General features: G+C 36.6%; 1 protein-coding gene across 3 annotated transcripts in view; it reads right to left on the minus strand.

Moving 5' to 3' along the window:
* LOC144631169 (uncharacterized) overlaps window positions 1-18170 on the minus strand; it is a 31393-nt gene extending 13223 nt beyond the window's left edge. The window contains exons 1-3 of one of the 3 annotated variants that reach the window (XM_078489573.1): window positions 17951-18170; window positions 913-989; window positions 5-43 (exon numbers count right to left, since the gene is read on the minus strand). In XM_078489573.1, coding sequence (XP_078345699.1) covers window positions 5-43; window positions 913-989; window positions 17951-18053 — 219 coding nt within the window. In that variant the 5' untranslated portion in view covers window positions 18054-18170. Of the gene's footprint in view, window positions 1-4; window positions 44-912; window positions 990-5394; window positions 6085-8728; window positions 8876-17950 lie in introns of those variants that run through there. The other 2 variants (XM_078489574.1, XM_078489572.1) reach the window with 2 other exon arrangements.
* Window positions 18171-18588: the final 418 nt, after the last annotated feature.

Consider the following 18588-nt stretch of genomic DNA (forward strand, 5'->3'; position numbering starts at 1 on the left):
TTACCTGTCCAATTCTGGCTGCAAGCTCCAAATCTTTCTCTTTCTATAAATGAACATAGTGATATTCAAAGTAAGTTAATTGCATGTAGCTTTGATAAACCTCCAATCATTATTTTAAAATACTGACTATAATAACATGCTCTGTACATGTATTTTCACAGCAGGACATGAGTAATAAAAATTATATTTCCAATTGAGGCACTCAACTATATTAATTTTATTGCCAATACCCCCCAAAAATACTGTCAAAGGTACTGTCTGTCAAAGTTTACGTGAAATTTGGTTCACTTAATACTAAGCTGAATTGTAATATGCTAACCATTGCGCCAAAGTGCTATCGACTTTCATGTACTGATGTGCAGTTGTACTGCTTTTTTACTGTAAGTTTGAAAATTTAATAGATAAAAAAAAAGAACCCACCAAAACAAATGTCTGTCATTTTGATTTAGTAGCAAGCAAATCTCATTGGCTAATGGTGCTCTGCACATTTTATGAAATGCTCAAAGCGGTGGCAATAAATGATGTTTGCAATGGTTGCACTCACAGCCTACCTTTAGTACACTGTATATCATATCTTATTATCCACTCCCCTTAATTAGGGCTTTTCAGGGATAATTTACAACACGGTTTGGGGGAGTTTGCCAGACTGATTATGGTGCAGTTTACAAGTAATGAAGAAATAAGTAATGACGCCCCCCTATGTGAGTGTGAAATTGAGATAGACCACTATACCAGGGACTACGTCCTCTACTCCTCTCCTCATGTGCAGAGCTCGTGAGACAGGGCCTATGGTTTATCGTCCCTATCCGAGAAGGATAGAATATCTAACCATTGGACGATCGTGCAAAGGCAGCACTGATATTCACCTCAGTAAGTCCTTACAACCACAAATATTACAGAAATGCAACTCACCTCCTGCAAGAGTTGTAAAATGGCATCAAGATCATTGTGTGTCTTGGTCATCTGATTTGTTCGGTCTGACGCCAACGCTGCAAAATATGAAAACAAAAAATTAATCTCTTTATCCTAACCCTATGACAGAAACAGCAATTACCTGTATAGAGCAGTTTTCAATTCAGTGTCGTAAAACCAAAACCAAAGTAATTACTCTGGCCAATCACAAAGGACACAGACAATCCAGTGAACCAATCAAAACTAGAAGCAAATACATGTAGCTGGCACGAAGGCGGGAAACGTGCACGAGCGAGTCACGAGTTTTGGTTTTACTCCTGATTGGCTGAGAAAGTGGCGCGAGATTTTTAAGCCAATCACTAAGCGTAGTAATGCAAAACCAAAGCAAACGCAATTTACTTTCGACACTCAACTGAAAACCGCTCTAATAAGTAACAGTAGAATATGTTACTGTTGACAATATTCTACAAAATAATATTATTACTACTTACAATTATATCGGTCTCCAAAAAGGTGTAGAGAAAGAGCTACACACATCCTAAAACTCATTTAACTCATTTATAAATGTAATATAGCACATAATTAAAAATTTTGGAATTATTCTGAACACAAGTCAAGCCAACATTATTTGAATAATATTGCTCAGCCTTCTAAGAGACTGTTTAATCTTAAAATTTTAAATTTTACTGGAAGTGTTTTTTCCATGTATGTCTTAACCAAACTTACTAAATACTTTAATGAAAGAAAAATTCATATCCTGTAAATGTATCACTGCAATAAAAATATTTATAAAATTCACTTCAACTTTCTTACAAATCCAAATTGCATGTACTAAGAAACAAAAATAAAAGTTCAGCCAATACCACAATGATATTGTTCTTGACTACTTAACATATTTCTGGTTTGAATTTCATTTGCAACTTTCTTGTACATAATACTATAGATCTTATTTACAAAATTATCCACATGTAAATGCCAAGCCAAGAAAATTTTTGATGTAACATACAGTTGTATAACATTATGAACTACATACTGTATATCTGCAAATAACTCAAACCTTGTAGATCCATTAGGATGTTAAAAATTCTTAATGTCTCTTATTCACAATAAAATTAAAGACATCTTTTAACACTTCGTTGCCTCAATAATGCACACTTGTGTGTGAAACATTTGACCATAACTTGTCAACTAGAGATTTGACTAGTTTCTTGAAGAGCAAAGCAATTTTCTCCATTCAAATAAGAATTATGAACTGCATTTTAGTCGCTTCATATGACTACAGCGAAACAACTTCCTTCAAAGCTGACTTGAGCGCCTGAAAGTTATTAATTATTCAGTACAATTCACACTGCTATTGGAAAGACATGTTTAAAAACAATTTCACTGAATCAAATTAGCAACCATTAAAATAGAACAGTAAAATATATAAATAATTTATTAAATAATGAAGTCTAGAAGTAAGCCTAAGTCAGTTCTTACAACAAATAAATACATGTAAAGATGGAAAAACCATGTTGGAGAATCAAGTAAAATCATAATTTTAAGAAAACAGTCTGTCAAAGGATTTTATATGACATCCAATTAAAATATTAACAAATGCAAACAAGATGTTGAAAATAAATGGGCTTTATCTAATGCCTGTAAGGTATAACTGGCTGAAAACTGAAGAAAGTCATGCATGAATGCCAAGCTTGTTACTAAGAGCAGTAACTGAGTGTTGATTAGCTACCCGATACAAACATCCCTTGTTTTTATTGGCACCTGTCTATCAGTGATAATTATTTTTCCAAAATGGGTCACTTTTTGCGATGACTTTTTATAACACTTTTTAAGATCTTATCAAATAATCATTTTGGATCTTGCCCTCCCCTCCCCCCTTTCCCTTCAAACCCCCTGGAACCAATGCTTCTGTCTATCCTGAGAAATTTCAAAATAAGATTGTTCTTAGATATACATGTATTTATGCACTGCATAATAAAAAAAACCTTTTCAATGTTTTCCAATGCCAAGAATATGCAACATTTACAACACTTGAGATTATTTTACCAGCTCTTTTAAGTTTACAAGCTTTTCTCAAAATTTAAACCCAAATTGTCTACTTGTCGGTTATAAACAAATAGAAGACTTAAACTGTACAAATAAAACAAAAAACAAAGTTTTGATGTTTACTAAGTGAGAACCTTTATTTAAGGTGATTCCACGGAATTGCATTGCGCATCCTTGCTGCGCATAAGTTTTCGCGTCATTTAGCGCGCGCACACAGAACACTACGAGATTCCCTTCAGGCTAAGCTCATTAGGGAAATAAATGGTCGTTTTCTCTTAAACGAGCACGGTGACCCCCATTTTTTAATGCATTTATTTAAATGTCATACGGTTGTCTACAATATATCGCGATTTAAAGAAAAGTTTAAAATTCTACATTGAGATTTTTAATTTTATCCGTAAAAAACAGGTTTTTAGGTAGTGCCGTTAACGTGCGCACAAACCAAAATCTTTAATTTCTTTCATTATCTTAATTCTGTACAATAAGAATAGTTTTCAATATAAGATCAAAGTCTATTTTTTGAACTAGACTTATATTTTAATGCAAAAATGATTTTTTTCTAGAAACAAAAGTTCCCCATTCGGATTTCCAGGGTTCCTATATATACCTCGCTGGTCGTTATTTACTATAATGCCCATCCATTTTACACAAAAACTAGCGCGGTGACCCCCATTTTTTATTTCACTTTTTTAATGCTCATAACATAATTGTAATCTGGACCAAGTTTCAGAAAATTTTTAATACTCCTTCTATTTCAGTGGAATCACCTTAACCAAAAGCACACAAAATTTTAACCACAAAAACAGGTATGTACCAGGGTTTTCAAAACAAGCCAACAACTGCCAGAGTTTGATCCGATGGCTACTTGATGATATATCACCGGTTACTTTGGTCGTAGCAATCAGCTCAAAACAAACAAGCTCGGCATCACAACTAGCCCCCTACTCTTCAAGTTGCTGATGCCTACTTTAAAACATTTTGAAACCCCTGAGGTACAGATGTTTGAATTTAGTGGTTTTGAAAAGATACCCGTACACCACAACATTAATTGCACTAACCACAAGATTTAATTCTTGAGCATGATTAGCATGCATTTTCTCCTTATAATAATCAATACTCTATATAGAAATGTTATGAGAATATAGAACTTCATCTTGATGATACTGCTCAACCAACAAATTCTCGCAACTAAACTTTATAATAACAGTCAAATCTGCTCTTTTAAGAGACACTTCTCTATAATGTAGCCTAGGTCTTCTGAATTTATTTGATTGAGCTCGATGACAAATTTTTTTTTGGTTTTGTTCAATTTGATACCCAGGGATCCTGTCCATGGATGGAAAGAATAATTCTCAAGAGTGGTTTTTAATGTATCTTTTCTGAGATTAAACAGTCATGTAATGCAAGCAGAAGTACAAGAAGTCCTACGCACTCATACATTTTTTACTTTCACATTTGAAGGTTGTCAAGAATTTGCATGTGCTACACAAACTAACTCAATTTAGTGTTGTTTAGAACTGTAGGAAAGAATTTAAACGTATAGGGTGGTTTTTTGGCACCAAAATATAACCAGGATTTGATGCAAGATTAAGATGCTGCAGGTGGTTCACATATTAGACAAAATAAACACGCATCACAAAATGGTGTTTATCATAGGCCAGAGAGAATGTAAGCAAAAGGCACATAATGTAACAAAATGGCTGAGAGAACGATCAGTTCTTTACACCATCTTGGGACCAGAATTTTGTCAGAAATAAAATCAGTACAACGTACATGTGACTTGGAATTTACAGGGTAGGTAAAATGTCCCATACATAAACAAGTAATACACTAACATGGGGTATATTTACAATAGAAGACAGAAAAACACCTTATAATCCATCAAAGAAAACAAAGAAATTGTAAACAAAAGAGTAAAATAAAATCAGTGATTAGAAACTTCTGAAAGTATATAAAAATTTTGCATTATTGATACTGAAGTAAAATATTTTTCATATTAAAACTCTATATTGCCCTATGGTACGACAAATAAATATTTAACGGCTGATTATATATTACTGGAGTAATACAATCAAAACTTTTTTGTCAGAAGCTTATTTACGCTTTGTTTATATTGAAGTTAAAATTCTAAAATTTGAATATTGCGAAGCTTAATTATAACAAGAAAGCTGGCAATATGCGAGATTTTTAGAGCTGAACGACAAAATGAAGAAGCAAGGAATGAACTAAAATATTAGTCAGACAAACCTAATATTAAATATAGTATTTGGTTCGATTGAACAATTGAGCGTTACATAAGCATACTGTATTTGTGTATTGTGATATAAGTCACAACAAATCTTTATCGATTCTTCTAGAAGATCCAACAATTATTTGTTTGACTTTTCATTCTAAATACAGGTGTAAGGGTAAAACAAATCAAGAAATAATACTCACTAAAATATTTCAAGGTTTCTTGCGCTTGTTCTGTCGTTAAATCGAGATCTCCCAGCTGAATATAATCAGTCAAATTTTCACCAGCGATATTTTCGAACAAATCCGGAGTAAAACCCAACTCAAGCAATTCGGCTTCAATTAAATCTCCTGTAGCACTCTCTACGCCACTTTCCACCTCCAGATTATCAGAATTAGACAGAGTTTCTTCTTTGAAATGATTGTCGTCTACGCCATCCAAAGTAAACGATTCTTCGTCGTTCGTATGTTCTGTCGATGGCGTATTGGGAAGGCGGCTTTTTCGTTTGACATTCGAATTCCTCCGCGGTACCAGTCGTTTCTCCATGTTGTATAAATGAAGATTGTTTCAGAATTTCCAAACCCGCCAGCTTTGCCGTCCTTTAGCGTAAAATAAGACTTCAAAACACTGCCGTCGCCGAAGACAAAAGCGTTGGCAAAAGACCCTCCCTTGTATCAAACACACCGGCGAATGACTCACTGCCGAAAACGAAAATACTAGCAAAAGCTTATTACAGCGTTATCTTCGCCCTGATTAGCGCTCAGAACACAGACCCGTCTTTCAAGATTGTTTCTCTGTGATTGAATTAACAAACAGATAAACAAAACGGGCTGAAAACGGAAAAGAAATGCGAGCAACAGCCTCTGACGATATCCGATTTGGTTCACGCGCTGTAAAATTTAATTCATCACATTCTCCTGCCTCGATCTCATGGAGCATTGAAAGACTAACTAGGAGGGGGAGGGTAGCTTCCAAAGGTCACCCCAAAACGAAAAGAGAAAAGAGTTTTAACAGCGGTTTCCGGAGTTGCCTTTTCTAGTACAGTCGACAATTTTGCATTTAGATTTTGCGGATATATACTGGTGGAATGTGACTTCATAAAGTTTCAAAACATTTTTTTCTTAACTTCAAAATCCAATCATTTATGAGGCTAACCAGTTGTTGCTAAGTGACCACAGGACTACCATCCTTTGTTAGTGTTGTCATAGGATGATTTCTATGTGCGCCTGTCCGTTTTTATGAAACTTTAACTGCTTCAGCCAATCAGATTGTGTGTGTTAATAGATATCCTGAACTATCGCTTGCCGTTTTAATTTGACAGAAAGTTTTTTTTTTTTCTGGGACAGAACTGGAGGCTTAAGTTTCGGCGAGGTGTTGGTCGAAGGCTCTGCCAGCTCTGACTATACCAATTCAGTTCAACACACTTCATTGCACGGCGTTCTAAAAAACAGGATTATCTATCCTTGAGCTTATTTAGCTGCACGCATGCTTAACTGATCCATTTGCAGTATCAAAACCACAATCGACGAGAAGAGCTCAATTAATAATATCGTTTTAGAACGGTTCCCGGCCTGACAACTTGGTCAGTCAGAAATCGAAGCATTGCCAGTTTCCATCGATTTTTTTTGTTGATTCTTTCTCCGATGCTCGTCAGTCCAAATTTAATTCCCTTTTAGTGCACGTACAATTTGTGGTATATTTTGATAATTCAAAGACGGATTTAATTTAAATTACCAACAGTTCAACAATGACTTTATCTATTGATATCCAACTTATCCTGGATGGTAATAATTGCCTTCAGATAGGCACACTAAAGAAAGCACAGGCAAAACTCCAGTTTATCCTAACCTGCGATAAGGCGAATTTTTTTCCACGCTTCGTATTTACTTCTTGTTATTACATGTTGCTCGAAAAATTACCTTTTATCTTTTCATGCGGCCCCGTAAAGAATATAAAAGCGAGACTGAAAACTTAACTTTACTGCACAAGTTTAGCGCATGCACGAGGGGCCACGTGAAAGTTATAGATCTAGAATATACTTTCCATCAAAAAACGCAGCACAAATGATAATATTTTCAAAACGTATATTGATTTGTAACGACGAAGCAGTATTATATGCTCGGAATAATAATAATAAAATTATATACTTACAAACAAGTTCCTGAAAAAGTTCTGAATCAGAAAAGCCGCTTTCATCTTCAAAACAACTTTCATTTTCGATAGCATCCGTTACTCGACAACATCTGAACATTCTGAGAAAATCTAGAGTATGGGTTGCTAATAATTATAAGCCGATTCTCGCTATGAGTGCTATGGTGTTTTTGTGTGGCTGTCTGAAAATATAACAAGCCGGTTTTAAAAGAGCTGCTATTCGTTTATTTAATGGTGCGGCATATGTTTTTGGCCGGCTAACGTTTATGACAGGAAAAAGTGTCTACCAAATTAGGACAAGATTGTAAAGATGAACAATTCCTGGCACTACAACGCAATTTGATTTCATAAATTGTCAGTTGATAATTCAGGATATTTTTGCAAATTTGGTCGAACAATACGATGCGCCGAGTTTAAAGGACATCCTTTTAAGATTCGCTTAATCTGCTTATGGAGGTTCTTTTGTCTAGCAACAAAATTGAAGCCAGTGAAATCGTCCATTACCACTTAGGTGGCTACTTTTTCAGTCCTTTTCAGAAAAACTGATAACCGATCAAATCTTGTTGGTTTTAATTGGTTTGACTGTTCTGTAACACTCGATTGATACTGAGCCAGCTTGAATGTTGAGTGCGGCGTGCTTCGGCGCACGACTTTCCGATTATGTTGTGTTCCCTTTTTCTTGACCCTTAACTAAGAAGTGTTTCACCGGCTTTAGAGATTTTCCTGTGCACGTACGAAATAAACTCGTGAAAAAGAAAAATGCCGAGGTTAGCGAGAAAAGCAAGCACACAAGCAAATAACCCTTATTCTTTCTCTTTTTCTCGGCCTTCTCGTTCACACGCGCGCAACCGCTGAAAGAGCAGCCTGAAGACTCTCGTTCGCGCGAGAGCTTCAGACATCCGGGGCTTCCGTGCAATAGTTCAAAACAATACCATGTTTATCAAGACGCACGTTCCCAGATACATATGTTGCAGGGAGGCCGCTCAATATTAAAAGATTAAATGGCCTGTTCTATTACATGTAACAACCGAGTCAGACCGATAAGCTTGGCTGGCTGCTCTAGTGTGGAAAACACTTCCTTTTGTAGTCAGCGCACTCCGTGCGCGGAATTTTAAGGAAGCTTAAAAAGGTCACGTCGCATAAATAAAACCTCCAGTAAACGCTAAATTAAACGCCTATCACATTATCAAACAAAGACTTTAACATTTATGTTTCATTACCTAGTTTTACTGCAGATCATAATAATATGGTATAAATTTTAGTTTTTGACTAAGATTGGTTGTATAATCACTACGGTACTGGAAAAGTAAACTAATCGAGAGTAAGCGCCACAATTCAACCTTCCGTTCACCGGGAATAAACGTACCAAACGAATTATATACTTACAAATTAGTTCTTCAAATCCTGAATCAGAAAGACAGCTTTCTTCTTCAAAGCACGGTTCTTTTTCGCCAGCCTCTACTTGACAAAATCTACACATTTTGTAGAGTTCTGCGTTTCAATTTTCATGTATGCAGTGTATGTGGATCTTGACAAGGAGCCAGCTGGTTTTTGCGCGACTGCGCTACTACAGTGCTACTGAACCGTCTGGAAATGTCACTTACAAAGGTTATGTTATGGTTTTAGTGATCGCAAAACAAAGCAGAAAAACCTTACCAATAGGAAGCTGGATTCTCTTATTATAATAATTATAATTGTTTTTTTTTTAATAACTTATTTCTTGGAGCGTAACGAAATTTGCAGGTTTAACCCCTGCCTCAGGGAGTTTCAGGCTGAAGTTCAAAAGCTTAGCCAAAACAAAGTCCTAAGCTGAACCAATTCGACTTTCAATATTCCGCAACAAGAATTAAACAGCTCAAAATAAAAGTATTACTAAAAAACTAATAAAAAGAAATATATACTGGGGTTTCAACCAAAGATCGTCATAGACTACCCAAAACTAAGTTGTCGGTACAAACAAAACAGTTTCTGTAGTCTCTTGCAGCAAATGTCAGTTACATAATATTTTGTCACGTGTACGTGATATGATCTTGAGCACGTTTCTCTGTTATTGTTTGGTCAAACAATGTATGATGGTCTGATCTTAGCTTACTGAAATCCTTTTATTGATAAACCTTGCAAAAGGTCGAGGTTTTTTTTTTACTTCTATTTGCCATCAAGTGATGGAATGATCAAAACAGGCTTTAAAAAACATAGTTGAATATACTGTTACGCCTGCAATATGATTTATTTTTGAAGCACAACCGTGCACAATCTACTAAGCCGATCTATTATAATATTAAAATAATAATAATAATAATCGAATGTTTACCCAGGATGACCCTTCAGTACATACGTACTGTAAACAACGGAGTCCAGCTGACTAAAAAATTAAAAATTATTAAACAAAATGCTGAATAGATATAACGAAATTCGTATAACAAGGCAAATCATGAACTAAGTAAAAACCTTAAAAAACTACGATTAAAATTACAAGTTAAAATCGTCCAACGCTTTCCTATGAAAAAGTCTAGAATTAATTTTCCTAAAAACTTAAAGGTAGTGAGTTAAAAATCGAGGCACCTAAACAAATAAAAAGATCTAAAAGCTACGGCGCACAAAATCAAGTTTGACTTTTGGCTAAATACGTGTTCTCAGAGCAAGAGTTTGCAGCCTCGGTGCTCTGTTTGCAGATCAGTGACACTTGCAAGGAACTCAAGAAGCTTTTCGCGCGCTGTTATAATTAGTACAGTTGTAGTAAGTAAGTAAGAAAGTAAAAGTGGTCCAGTTCAAAAGCTTAGCCAAAACAAAGTCGTAAGTTGAACCAGTTCCCGCCAATTCAACTTTCAATATTTCGCGCAGAATTTTAAAGATCACGTTCGCATAAATGAAACCTCCAGTAAACACTAAATTAAACGCCTATCACATTATCAAACAAAGACTTTAACATTTATGTTTTACTACTTAGTTTAACTTCAGATGATTTAATAGTATAGTATAAAATTTGGATTTTGTTAAGATTCACTACGGTACTGGAAAAGTACTAACTAGCCGAGAGTAAGCGTTAACATTTCAACCTTCAGTTCACCGGAAATAAACGTACCAAACTAATTAGTATACTTACAAATTAGTTCTTCAAACCCTGAATCAGAAAGACAGCTTTCTTCTTCAAAGCACTGTTCATTTTCGCAAGCCTCTACTCGGCAAAATCTACACATTTTGTAGAGTTCTGCGTTTCAAATTTCAGGATTGTATGTGTACTCTTGACAAGGAGCCCGGTAGCTGCATGGGTTCTGCGCGACTGCGCTAACCGTCTGGAAATATCACTTATAAAGGTTATGTTATGGCTTTAGTGATCGAAAAACAAAGCAGTGAATTTTACCAATAGGAAGCTGGATTCCCTAAACACTAATTGTTTTTTTTAATAACTTATTCTTGGAGCGTAACAAAATTTGCAGATGTTTAACCTCTGCCTAAGGGAATGGCCCTTCAAAGCGCTGAAGTTCAAAAGCTTAACCAAAACATAGTCCTAAGATAAACCAATTACTTTCAATATTCTGCAACAAGAATTAAACAACTCAGAATAAAAGCATTGCTCAATAAGTAATAAAAAACACATAGGTACTAGGGTTTCAACCAAAGATCATCAGAGACACCCAAAACTGATCATGAGCTGTGAGCTGTCTTGTACAAACAAAACAGTTTATTTCTATTCTTGGTTTTCATGTTACGTCATAAAATTCTGAAATCAAAATTCACTACCCCTGCTAAATTTTCGTTGTCATTAGGCGAAAGATAAACTAAAAATATATATTTTTGCAAATTTCCAGATCTACAGTGTCATTCGTTTTTAAAACAGAGCATTTTGAATATTTGAGTTTTCCGTTGTATGTGACATCAAGCTGAGTGCCGTGACAAAGCTGTTTTGTTTGAAAAAAGGCCTTTCCTTTCCATTTTGTGCAGAATGAACATTTCAAATATAATAAGTGGTGTTTATGTGAAAGTGTACTAGCTCTTAAGCCAAGGATGGCCGCTGTTGTAAACAGAATTGAGTTCCAGATGGTTTCTCTGACATCACGGCGGCCATTACTGTGTCCCTCGGCAGGACACAGTTATGGCGGCTCCATACTAGTCATACTAAGCTTTATAAATTTGCGTGGAAAGGTTCGGAAAATAACTCGCGAACGGTACACCGCACAGACCCGAAACTTGGAGAAATTGTTTATCTATTTATCATCTATAATATTTAAAATTCATAGCTTCTGTAGTTGAATGGTTTCGAATTTATTTTTTGATTGCGTGACAGTGAAAACCAGCAATAGTCTCGTGCAATACAGTGTTACATAATATGTTCTCACGTGTAAGAGTTTGTGCAGGTTTTTTTGTTTGGTCCGAACAATGTATGGTAAATCTTGGCTTTAATCCTTCTAATGAAAAACCCTGCAAGGAGTTTAGCACGGGAAAGTCGTTTACCTTACTTCTATTTGTCGTCAAATGATGGAATGTTGATCAAAACTTTCACAAAAACTGATAGTAGTTGGAGTTATTGTGGCGCCTGTTATTATATATTTTGAAACACAACCGTGCACAATCTAACACCCCTCTGTAACAGACCTGGTGAAACCCGACCTGGTGGGTTATTTTGCCCTCCCTGGTGGAAATTTGACCTCCCTGGTCCCTGGTGAATATCTGAAAAATCCCTGGTCAATTTTATTTCTCTCTGGTGAAGAATTTTGTTTACCTGGTCAGGAAAAATCAACCAAAATCTTTCTGCTGGCTTTAATAAACAGAAGAAAACGACGCGCGGCAAAAAGATAATTTAATAATTGACTATAACTTGATGTAAATATAGCAAAAGGTAATTGTTAACTTTTTTCTATTGTTTTTGTCGCTTGTTCCGTTGTCAAGCACATCACTGAAGAGACCAAACAGATATGTTTCCTTTTCTGTATGTAATACGAGCTTGTGAATGATTCAGAGCGATTTGAACAGCGCGCGCGGCCCAAAACAAATGTGTGGAAGTATTTTTGACCCGGCTTTCTACAGCGTTTTATCGAATAACTACGCAGAGGATAATCAGCTTGACCGAAATAATTCTTGGTGAGTATTAAACGGCCTTTTTTCGTCGATTTAGTAGCCTTGAGCAGTTTGAGAGGCGTTTGATCAGAGAGCACAATGTGATGTAAAAAATACGCAAGTTATTCAAGTACATTCAAGATCATTCAAGTGGCGTATGACGGTAAATTTTAATTAAGCTGCCTCAAATTGTAAGTACTGTCTAAATATTACTTTGTGTAGCTTTCGCCTGCATGAAACTATTGATGCCGATGACTGCAGTCATTAAAACGTATTTGTAATTGCTCGCTTAATCCGAAAAAAAGAGACAATTTATTCGACCTGTAAAAGATATAAGCAAACGGTTTTCTATTTTGACGTCTTTATGCTATAACCTACTGAAAATGGATCAACGAATAAGGGCCGGCATTTTTAATATTTTGCAATTTTAATGGTAAACGGACCGTTTAAATTTAGGCGCGCCCGTGCGAGACAACCTCTGGATCTGTCTCTTGGTGCTAGGCTAGGCTCTTTTGATAATAAATATTTATGTCATTTACCTTCTGGAAAAGTAATTAAACTTGTAGTCAGATTAGCAGGGCTTGAGAGACGTTCAAACTAGGGACTAGGGAGTCGAGAAAAATGATCCCGCGAAACGTTCTCCCAATTTGTTTTTGAAACATATCGAATATCTGTCTGAATATCCTTCAACACGCGGTTTAGGAATTTAAGTCGTAAATGTATGTTTTGGTGGTGTAATCCGTCAAGCGCAAGGTTGGTTGCCTGGTGAAGCGCGTTCCCCTTCCAAAAATAAGGAGCTTTGATTTTAACTGAAAAGGACTAGAAATAATCGTGTTTTTTAAGTTTACTTTAAGCTGCCTAGTTGCCTATGAAACTCCTTTCAAAACGCACAAAATGTGATTTCGGCCTGTCTAATTTTCAAAATTTCCCGGGGAGGCATGCCCCCTGGACCCCCAGTAGTAGCTTACATCTTCGGCATTCACACGGTTGCATCTTTCAGATCTTTGGCGCTCTGAAGAACCGTCGTTTTAAATCCTGTCTACAGGCCTGCTAAGAACTGTAAAAGTAACATGCATCTAAAGGAATCATTTTAAGGCGACAACGTCAGTCCATCGCCTTATATCATAAGGCGGTCGGCGGAATTTTTGTTCTTCTATTCGTCATCGCTTCTGCATGCATTGCGTGCCGTGTATGATCTCTGATGGACAAAAACGAGAATTTCAGAGGATTTCAGGAATATAACACGACTGCTTCAAGTCCAAGTGCAAACTGACAGTGGCAATAGTAGGATTATACTCATTGGCTCATTGTGACAATGATTTGCTAAATTTGACCCATTGCGGATCTAGTGGCTGTAATGCACTGTTCGATACAAAGAACGCTCGGGGATCGCAAAACGGCCCGTTTGCCGTATAACGCGAAAGCCTAAAAGGACTTGTTATAAGAGAAATTAAGTCCGATGCCTTTATTCTATTCTGTTTTTCCTTTGCCACTTTTCTCCGTCTAAGAGCAGGATACAAAGAGTATATTACTTCAGTTGTTTACGTACAATGCGAAAAAACGACGGTGTCATCTACAGCCGTTAGGCGACATTGGTGCGGAAAATTGTGCACGATTACCCCGCTAAGTTTATTGCATACAAAAAGTAAGTAATCAACCTGGTGGATTTTTTACTTCCCTGGTCGATTTTGGTTGCAAACCTGGTGGAAAATCAGGTGTCACCAGGTCTGTTACAGAGGGGTGTAATCTACTTTAAAGCCGAGCTTACAAAACCAAGAAGTCCGTTCTTTCTCAATAAGCTTAGCTAAATACGTGTTTTCAGTGCAAGTGTTTGCAGTCTCGGTGCTCTGTTTGCAGATCAGAGCAGTTCGTTCTTGCAAAGAACTCAAAAGATTTTTACGCGCTCGGCTGTAAGTATTGAGAAAGTAAAAGTGGTCCAGTTCAAAGCTTAGCCAAAAAAAACTTGGGGGAATTTTAAAGGGAAACCTCCAGTAAACACTAAATTAAACGCCTATTACATAATCAAACAAAGATGTTAACATTTATGTTAGTACTACCTAGTTTTAATGCAGATCATTACAATGTTGGTATAAAATTTAGATTTTTGACTAAGATTGACTTATGTATTGAGGTACTGGGAAACTTGTCAAAAGTTGTCAAATTATTTCTACCTTCAGTTCACTCGAATAAACCAAACAAATGTTCAGTTCTACTTACAAATTAGTTCTTCAAATCCTGAATCACTACGACAAATTTTTCCTCTAAAGCACTGTTCATTTTCGCAAGCCTCCACTCGACAAAATCTACACATTCTGCAAAGAACCGCGTTTCAACGCTCAGGAATCTTGACAAGAAGCTAGCTGCCAGGTTTCTGCACGCGCACTGCGCTAACCGTCTGGAAATGTCACTTATAAAGGTTATGTTATGGCTTTAGTGATGGAAAAACAAAGCAGTGAACCTTACCAATAGGAAGCTGGATTTACTGTACGATAATTGTCTGTTTAATAACTTATTTCTTGGAGCGTAACGAAATTTGCAGATTTAATCCCTGCATCAGCGAGTGCCCTGCCTCCAAAGTGGTCCCGTTCAAAAGCTTAGCCAAAACAAAGTCATAACATGAACCAATTCGACTTTCAATGTTCCACAACAAGACTGAATTAAACAGCTCAAAATAAAAGTATTGCTCAGTAACTAATAAAAGAATCATACTAGGGTTTCAACCAAAGATCGTCAGAGACTACCCAAAGCTGAGCTGTCTTGCACAAACAAAACAGTTTTTATAGTCTCGTGCATTAAATGTCGATTACATAATATGTTCTCACGTGCACGTGTATGAGCTTGTGCACTTTTTTTTGTCTGGTCAAACAATATATGGTTAATCCCGGCTTTAATCCTTCTTATAATAAACCCTACAAAAGGTCGTTTTCCTTACTTCTAATTGTCATCAAGTGATGGAATGTTTATAAACCCAAAAAATATAGGTGTATATATTTTCAGTCATTTTCAGGAGCGCCATTACGTTCATGGTCTGTCCCCTTAGAATGTGCCGCCCGCATTATTATTTTTTTTTTTTGAAGCACAACCGTTCACAGTCTACTGAGCCGATCTTTAACAGAACAAAGAATTCCGTTCTGTCTCAATAAGCTCAGCTAAATACGTGTTTTCAGTGCAAGTGTTTGCAGCCTCCATGCTCAGTTTGCAGATCAGAGCAGTTTTTGCAAGAACTCAAGAAGGTTTTCGCGAGCTGAAAGTATTGAGTAAGTAAAAGTGGTCCAGTTCAAAAGCTTAGCCAAAACAAAGCCGTAAGCTGAACCAATTCAACCTTCAATATTCCGCATCAACAAACAGTTCAAAATGAAAGTATTGCTCAGTAACTAATAAAAGAATCATATAAACTAGTGTTTCAACCATACACCGCCAGACACTGCCTAAAAGTAGTGCTGTCACCTGTACAAACAAAACAGTTTCTGTAGTATCGTGCTGTAAATGTCAGTTGCATAATTTGTTCTCACGTGTACTACAGTTTGTGTACGCTTTCTTGTTTGGTCGAACAATATATGGTTAATCTCAGCTTTAATCCTTCTAATGATGTTTTCAGTGCAAATGTTTGTCAACCGCGGTGCTCTATTCGACTCTATTAATTCAGAAAACCACGTGACAACTTTGACAAGTTGGTTCCTTGGCCTTCTACAATCACGTGCGTTCCACGTGCCCACGTACCGCTTTGATCAGGACAAGTCTTGGTAATGGCCTGGACGAGTAATATCGGCTGATACCGCAAATGATACTTGGTAGAACACGATTTTGTGTAGATGTCAGGGTAACAGCTGAACTGTTCTCCTGGTTTGTTGGGCTGGTAAATTAGACTGAACGTACCTGCGAGGTTCTGGCGTTGATGTACGCAGGGCAAAATTTCGGATGTGCTTTATTTCTGCAGTTTCTGACAAAAGCTTCAGAAAACCCAGACAGGTTCAAGTGGTCTTTTTGTAGAAAATTGTAAAGGAGATATTATAAATGTCATGTTTTATTAAGCTGGGAAGTCGATTTCCGCCATCCTCTTAACTAATCAGTGTATGTAGAGTTTATTAACATGCATCGATCGTTGCTCTAAGCGCTTTAAAACAAAGTAAAATGAATAATAACGCTGAAGTAATGGAATAAAAAAGTGAGAATTAGTCAAAACTTCTGGGGATATGCAAATAGTTCCTAGTGTCTGGTCCTAGCCTTGAGCCGAGTTCAGTTCAGATTTTTGAAGATCCTGTTTTTGCGAAGACGCCACGCAACTGTAGCTTCGTGAAAACTAAAGAAATTTTCCAGGTGATTTTTGCCTCCCAATCACTGAACAAAGCCAGACTATTTTCTAGAACTCGCAAATAGATCGCTAGGAACAAAAGCTAAAAATAAATACGCAAATTATCCGCTGTAGATATTCTGCCTTAGGAACATAAAAAAATTTCCGGCAACTTCGTGGTCGCGCGACCGCCTAAAATTTCAGTCGCTCATATTTTCATACATGCATGTACTGTGCATGCGTGTATTTGAATTTGGGGATCGAGACAGAAAAACTATAAATAATTTACATTTTTGCAGTATCCTTATTTTCCAGCCGGCGGCCATCAAACTGGTCGATTAAAAACTGAGTTTTTCGTCATAAATTTTGTCGAGGGCAGTAGCTGAGCCGGTTGATCCGAATTCAACACATTCTTGGCCGTGTACAAATGGCGGTCTGAAAAAACGTAATTCTATAAATCTATACCATCCTGTTGGCTCTATTATTTTAAAACACCGGTATTTCAGTCCGTTTCAGTCAAGATGACATCGCTAAACATCCAGTAAACATATGCATCTTTCTATCTTTTTCAATATTGATTTTCAACGCAGTCCCCTGTTCAAAATTCCCTTCTGCGTACAATATTGCGGTTTTGTGATGACATGCAGTCAGTAAAATGGAATTAAAGACAGCGTACTGTACAACCATATTAGAATATAAACTATGAAGCGTAAAATCTATTTGTAAACAAGGGCCCATATATTTTATTATCATACTGATCGGCTAACCGAAAAATCGCTTATATTTGTCTTTCAATTAGTAACACTCATGCACAAACCGTACAAAAGAACTTTATTCAACGGGACTAGGAATTAAACTACTGTAGCATTGATCAAAGAACTGTTTTACCTTCGGATCTAGCAAAGACTTAATTTTCTCAGTTTTGCATTTAAATTATTGTTGACTTTATACGACAATCGTAAACCTTTCAGAAAACACAGTTTACGGTTTATGATTTCTGTGTGTTTTTACACAGATCTCGATTAATTGGTTCTCTAAAAACTAAACAGTCTTACTTTCTATTCAATCTGATTAATTTGTAAACATTTAGTTAGGAGACAAATATAAGGTATAGCCAAAAACACAACCCGGAATAATTATGGTTTTAAGTAGTCACGTATATCTTAAACATTTCGCCGCAAAACGCAGAATAAATGCATGAACGATTAACAAATTAACTGTACCATCGAAAAAATATAATATGTTTGAAAACCATTACTTACAAACTAGATCCTCAAAGCCTGATTCCGAAAGAGCGTTTTCTTCTTCTTCTTCAAAACAGCTTTCGAGTTCCTCAGTTTCGCTGAAGTCTTCGCTTGCCTGCATTATGATTTGACAATGCTGATCGACACATTCTCGACTTCCATGAAAACTCCACAGCGAGAAAAAAAGACAGTTTCGTTCGCGTAACCTTGATCGTTCAGTTCCGCTGAGTTTTTGATGTTGCGCTGTCCGTCTGGAACAAGTTCAGTACAATTATTCAAGGATTTTAGTCAAAACAATCCCTCCGTTTAATAACCGCATGTCTACCAATAGGGAACGATTCTAAACAATGGCTTGAACTGTCATTATCTATTGAGCGCAACGTAATTTGCTGATTTATCAGTCAAGAGGTTCTTGTTTGGTTAAACAATGGGTCGGTAAGCTGACTTCATCTCCAAGGACGCTATGTAAAATGTATATATATATACGTTCGCCGCAAACGGCAAACGCTAGCAGTGCCGTAGCCAGAAATTTAGCATAGACGAGGCAAAATCTTGTTATGGCGTTCTTGGGGCATACGCGCCAGAAAACTTTGTAGTCTTGAAGCTCTGAAACGCGTTTTACAACATTTTTCATAAGTTACTTCTTGAGAAAAATC

Source organism: Oculina patagonica, chromosome 11 (assembly GCF_052425735.1).
Source record: "Oculina patagonica isolate OP01 chromosome 11, crgOcupat, whole genome shotgun sequence".
NCBI lineage: Eukaryota > Metazoa > Cnidaria > Anthozoa > Scleractinia > Oculinidae > Oculina > Oculina patagonica.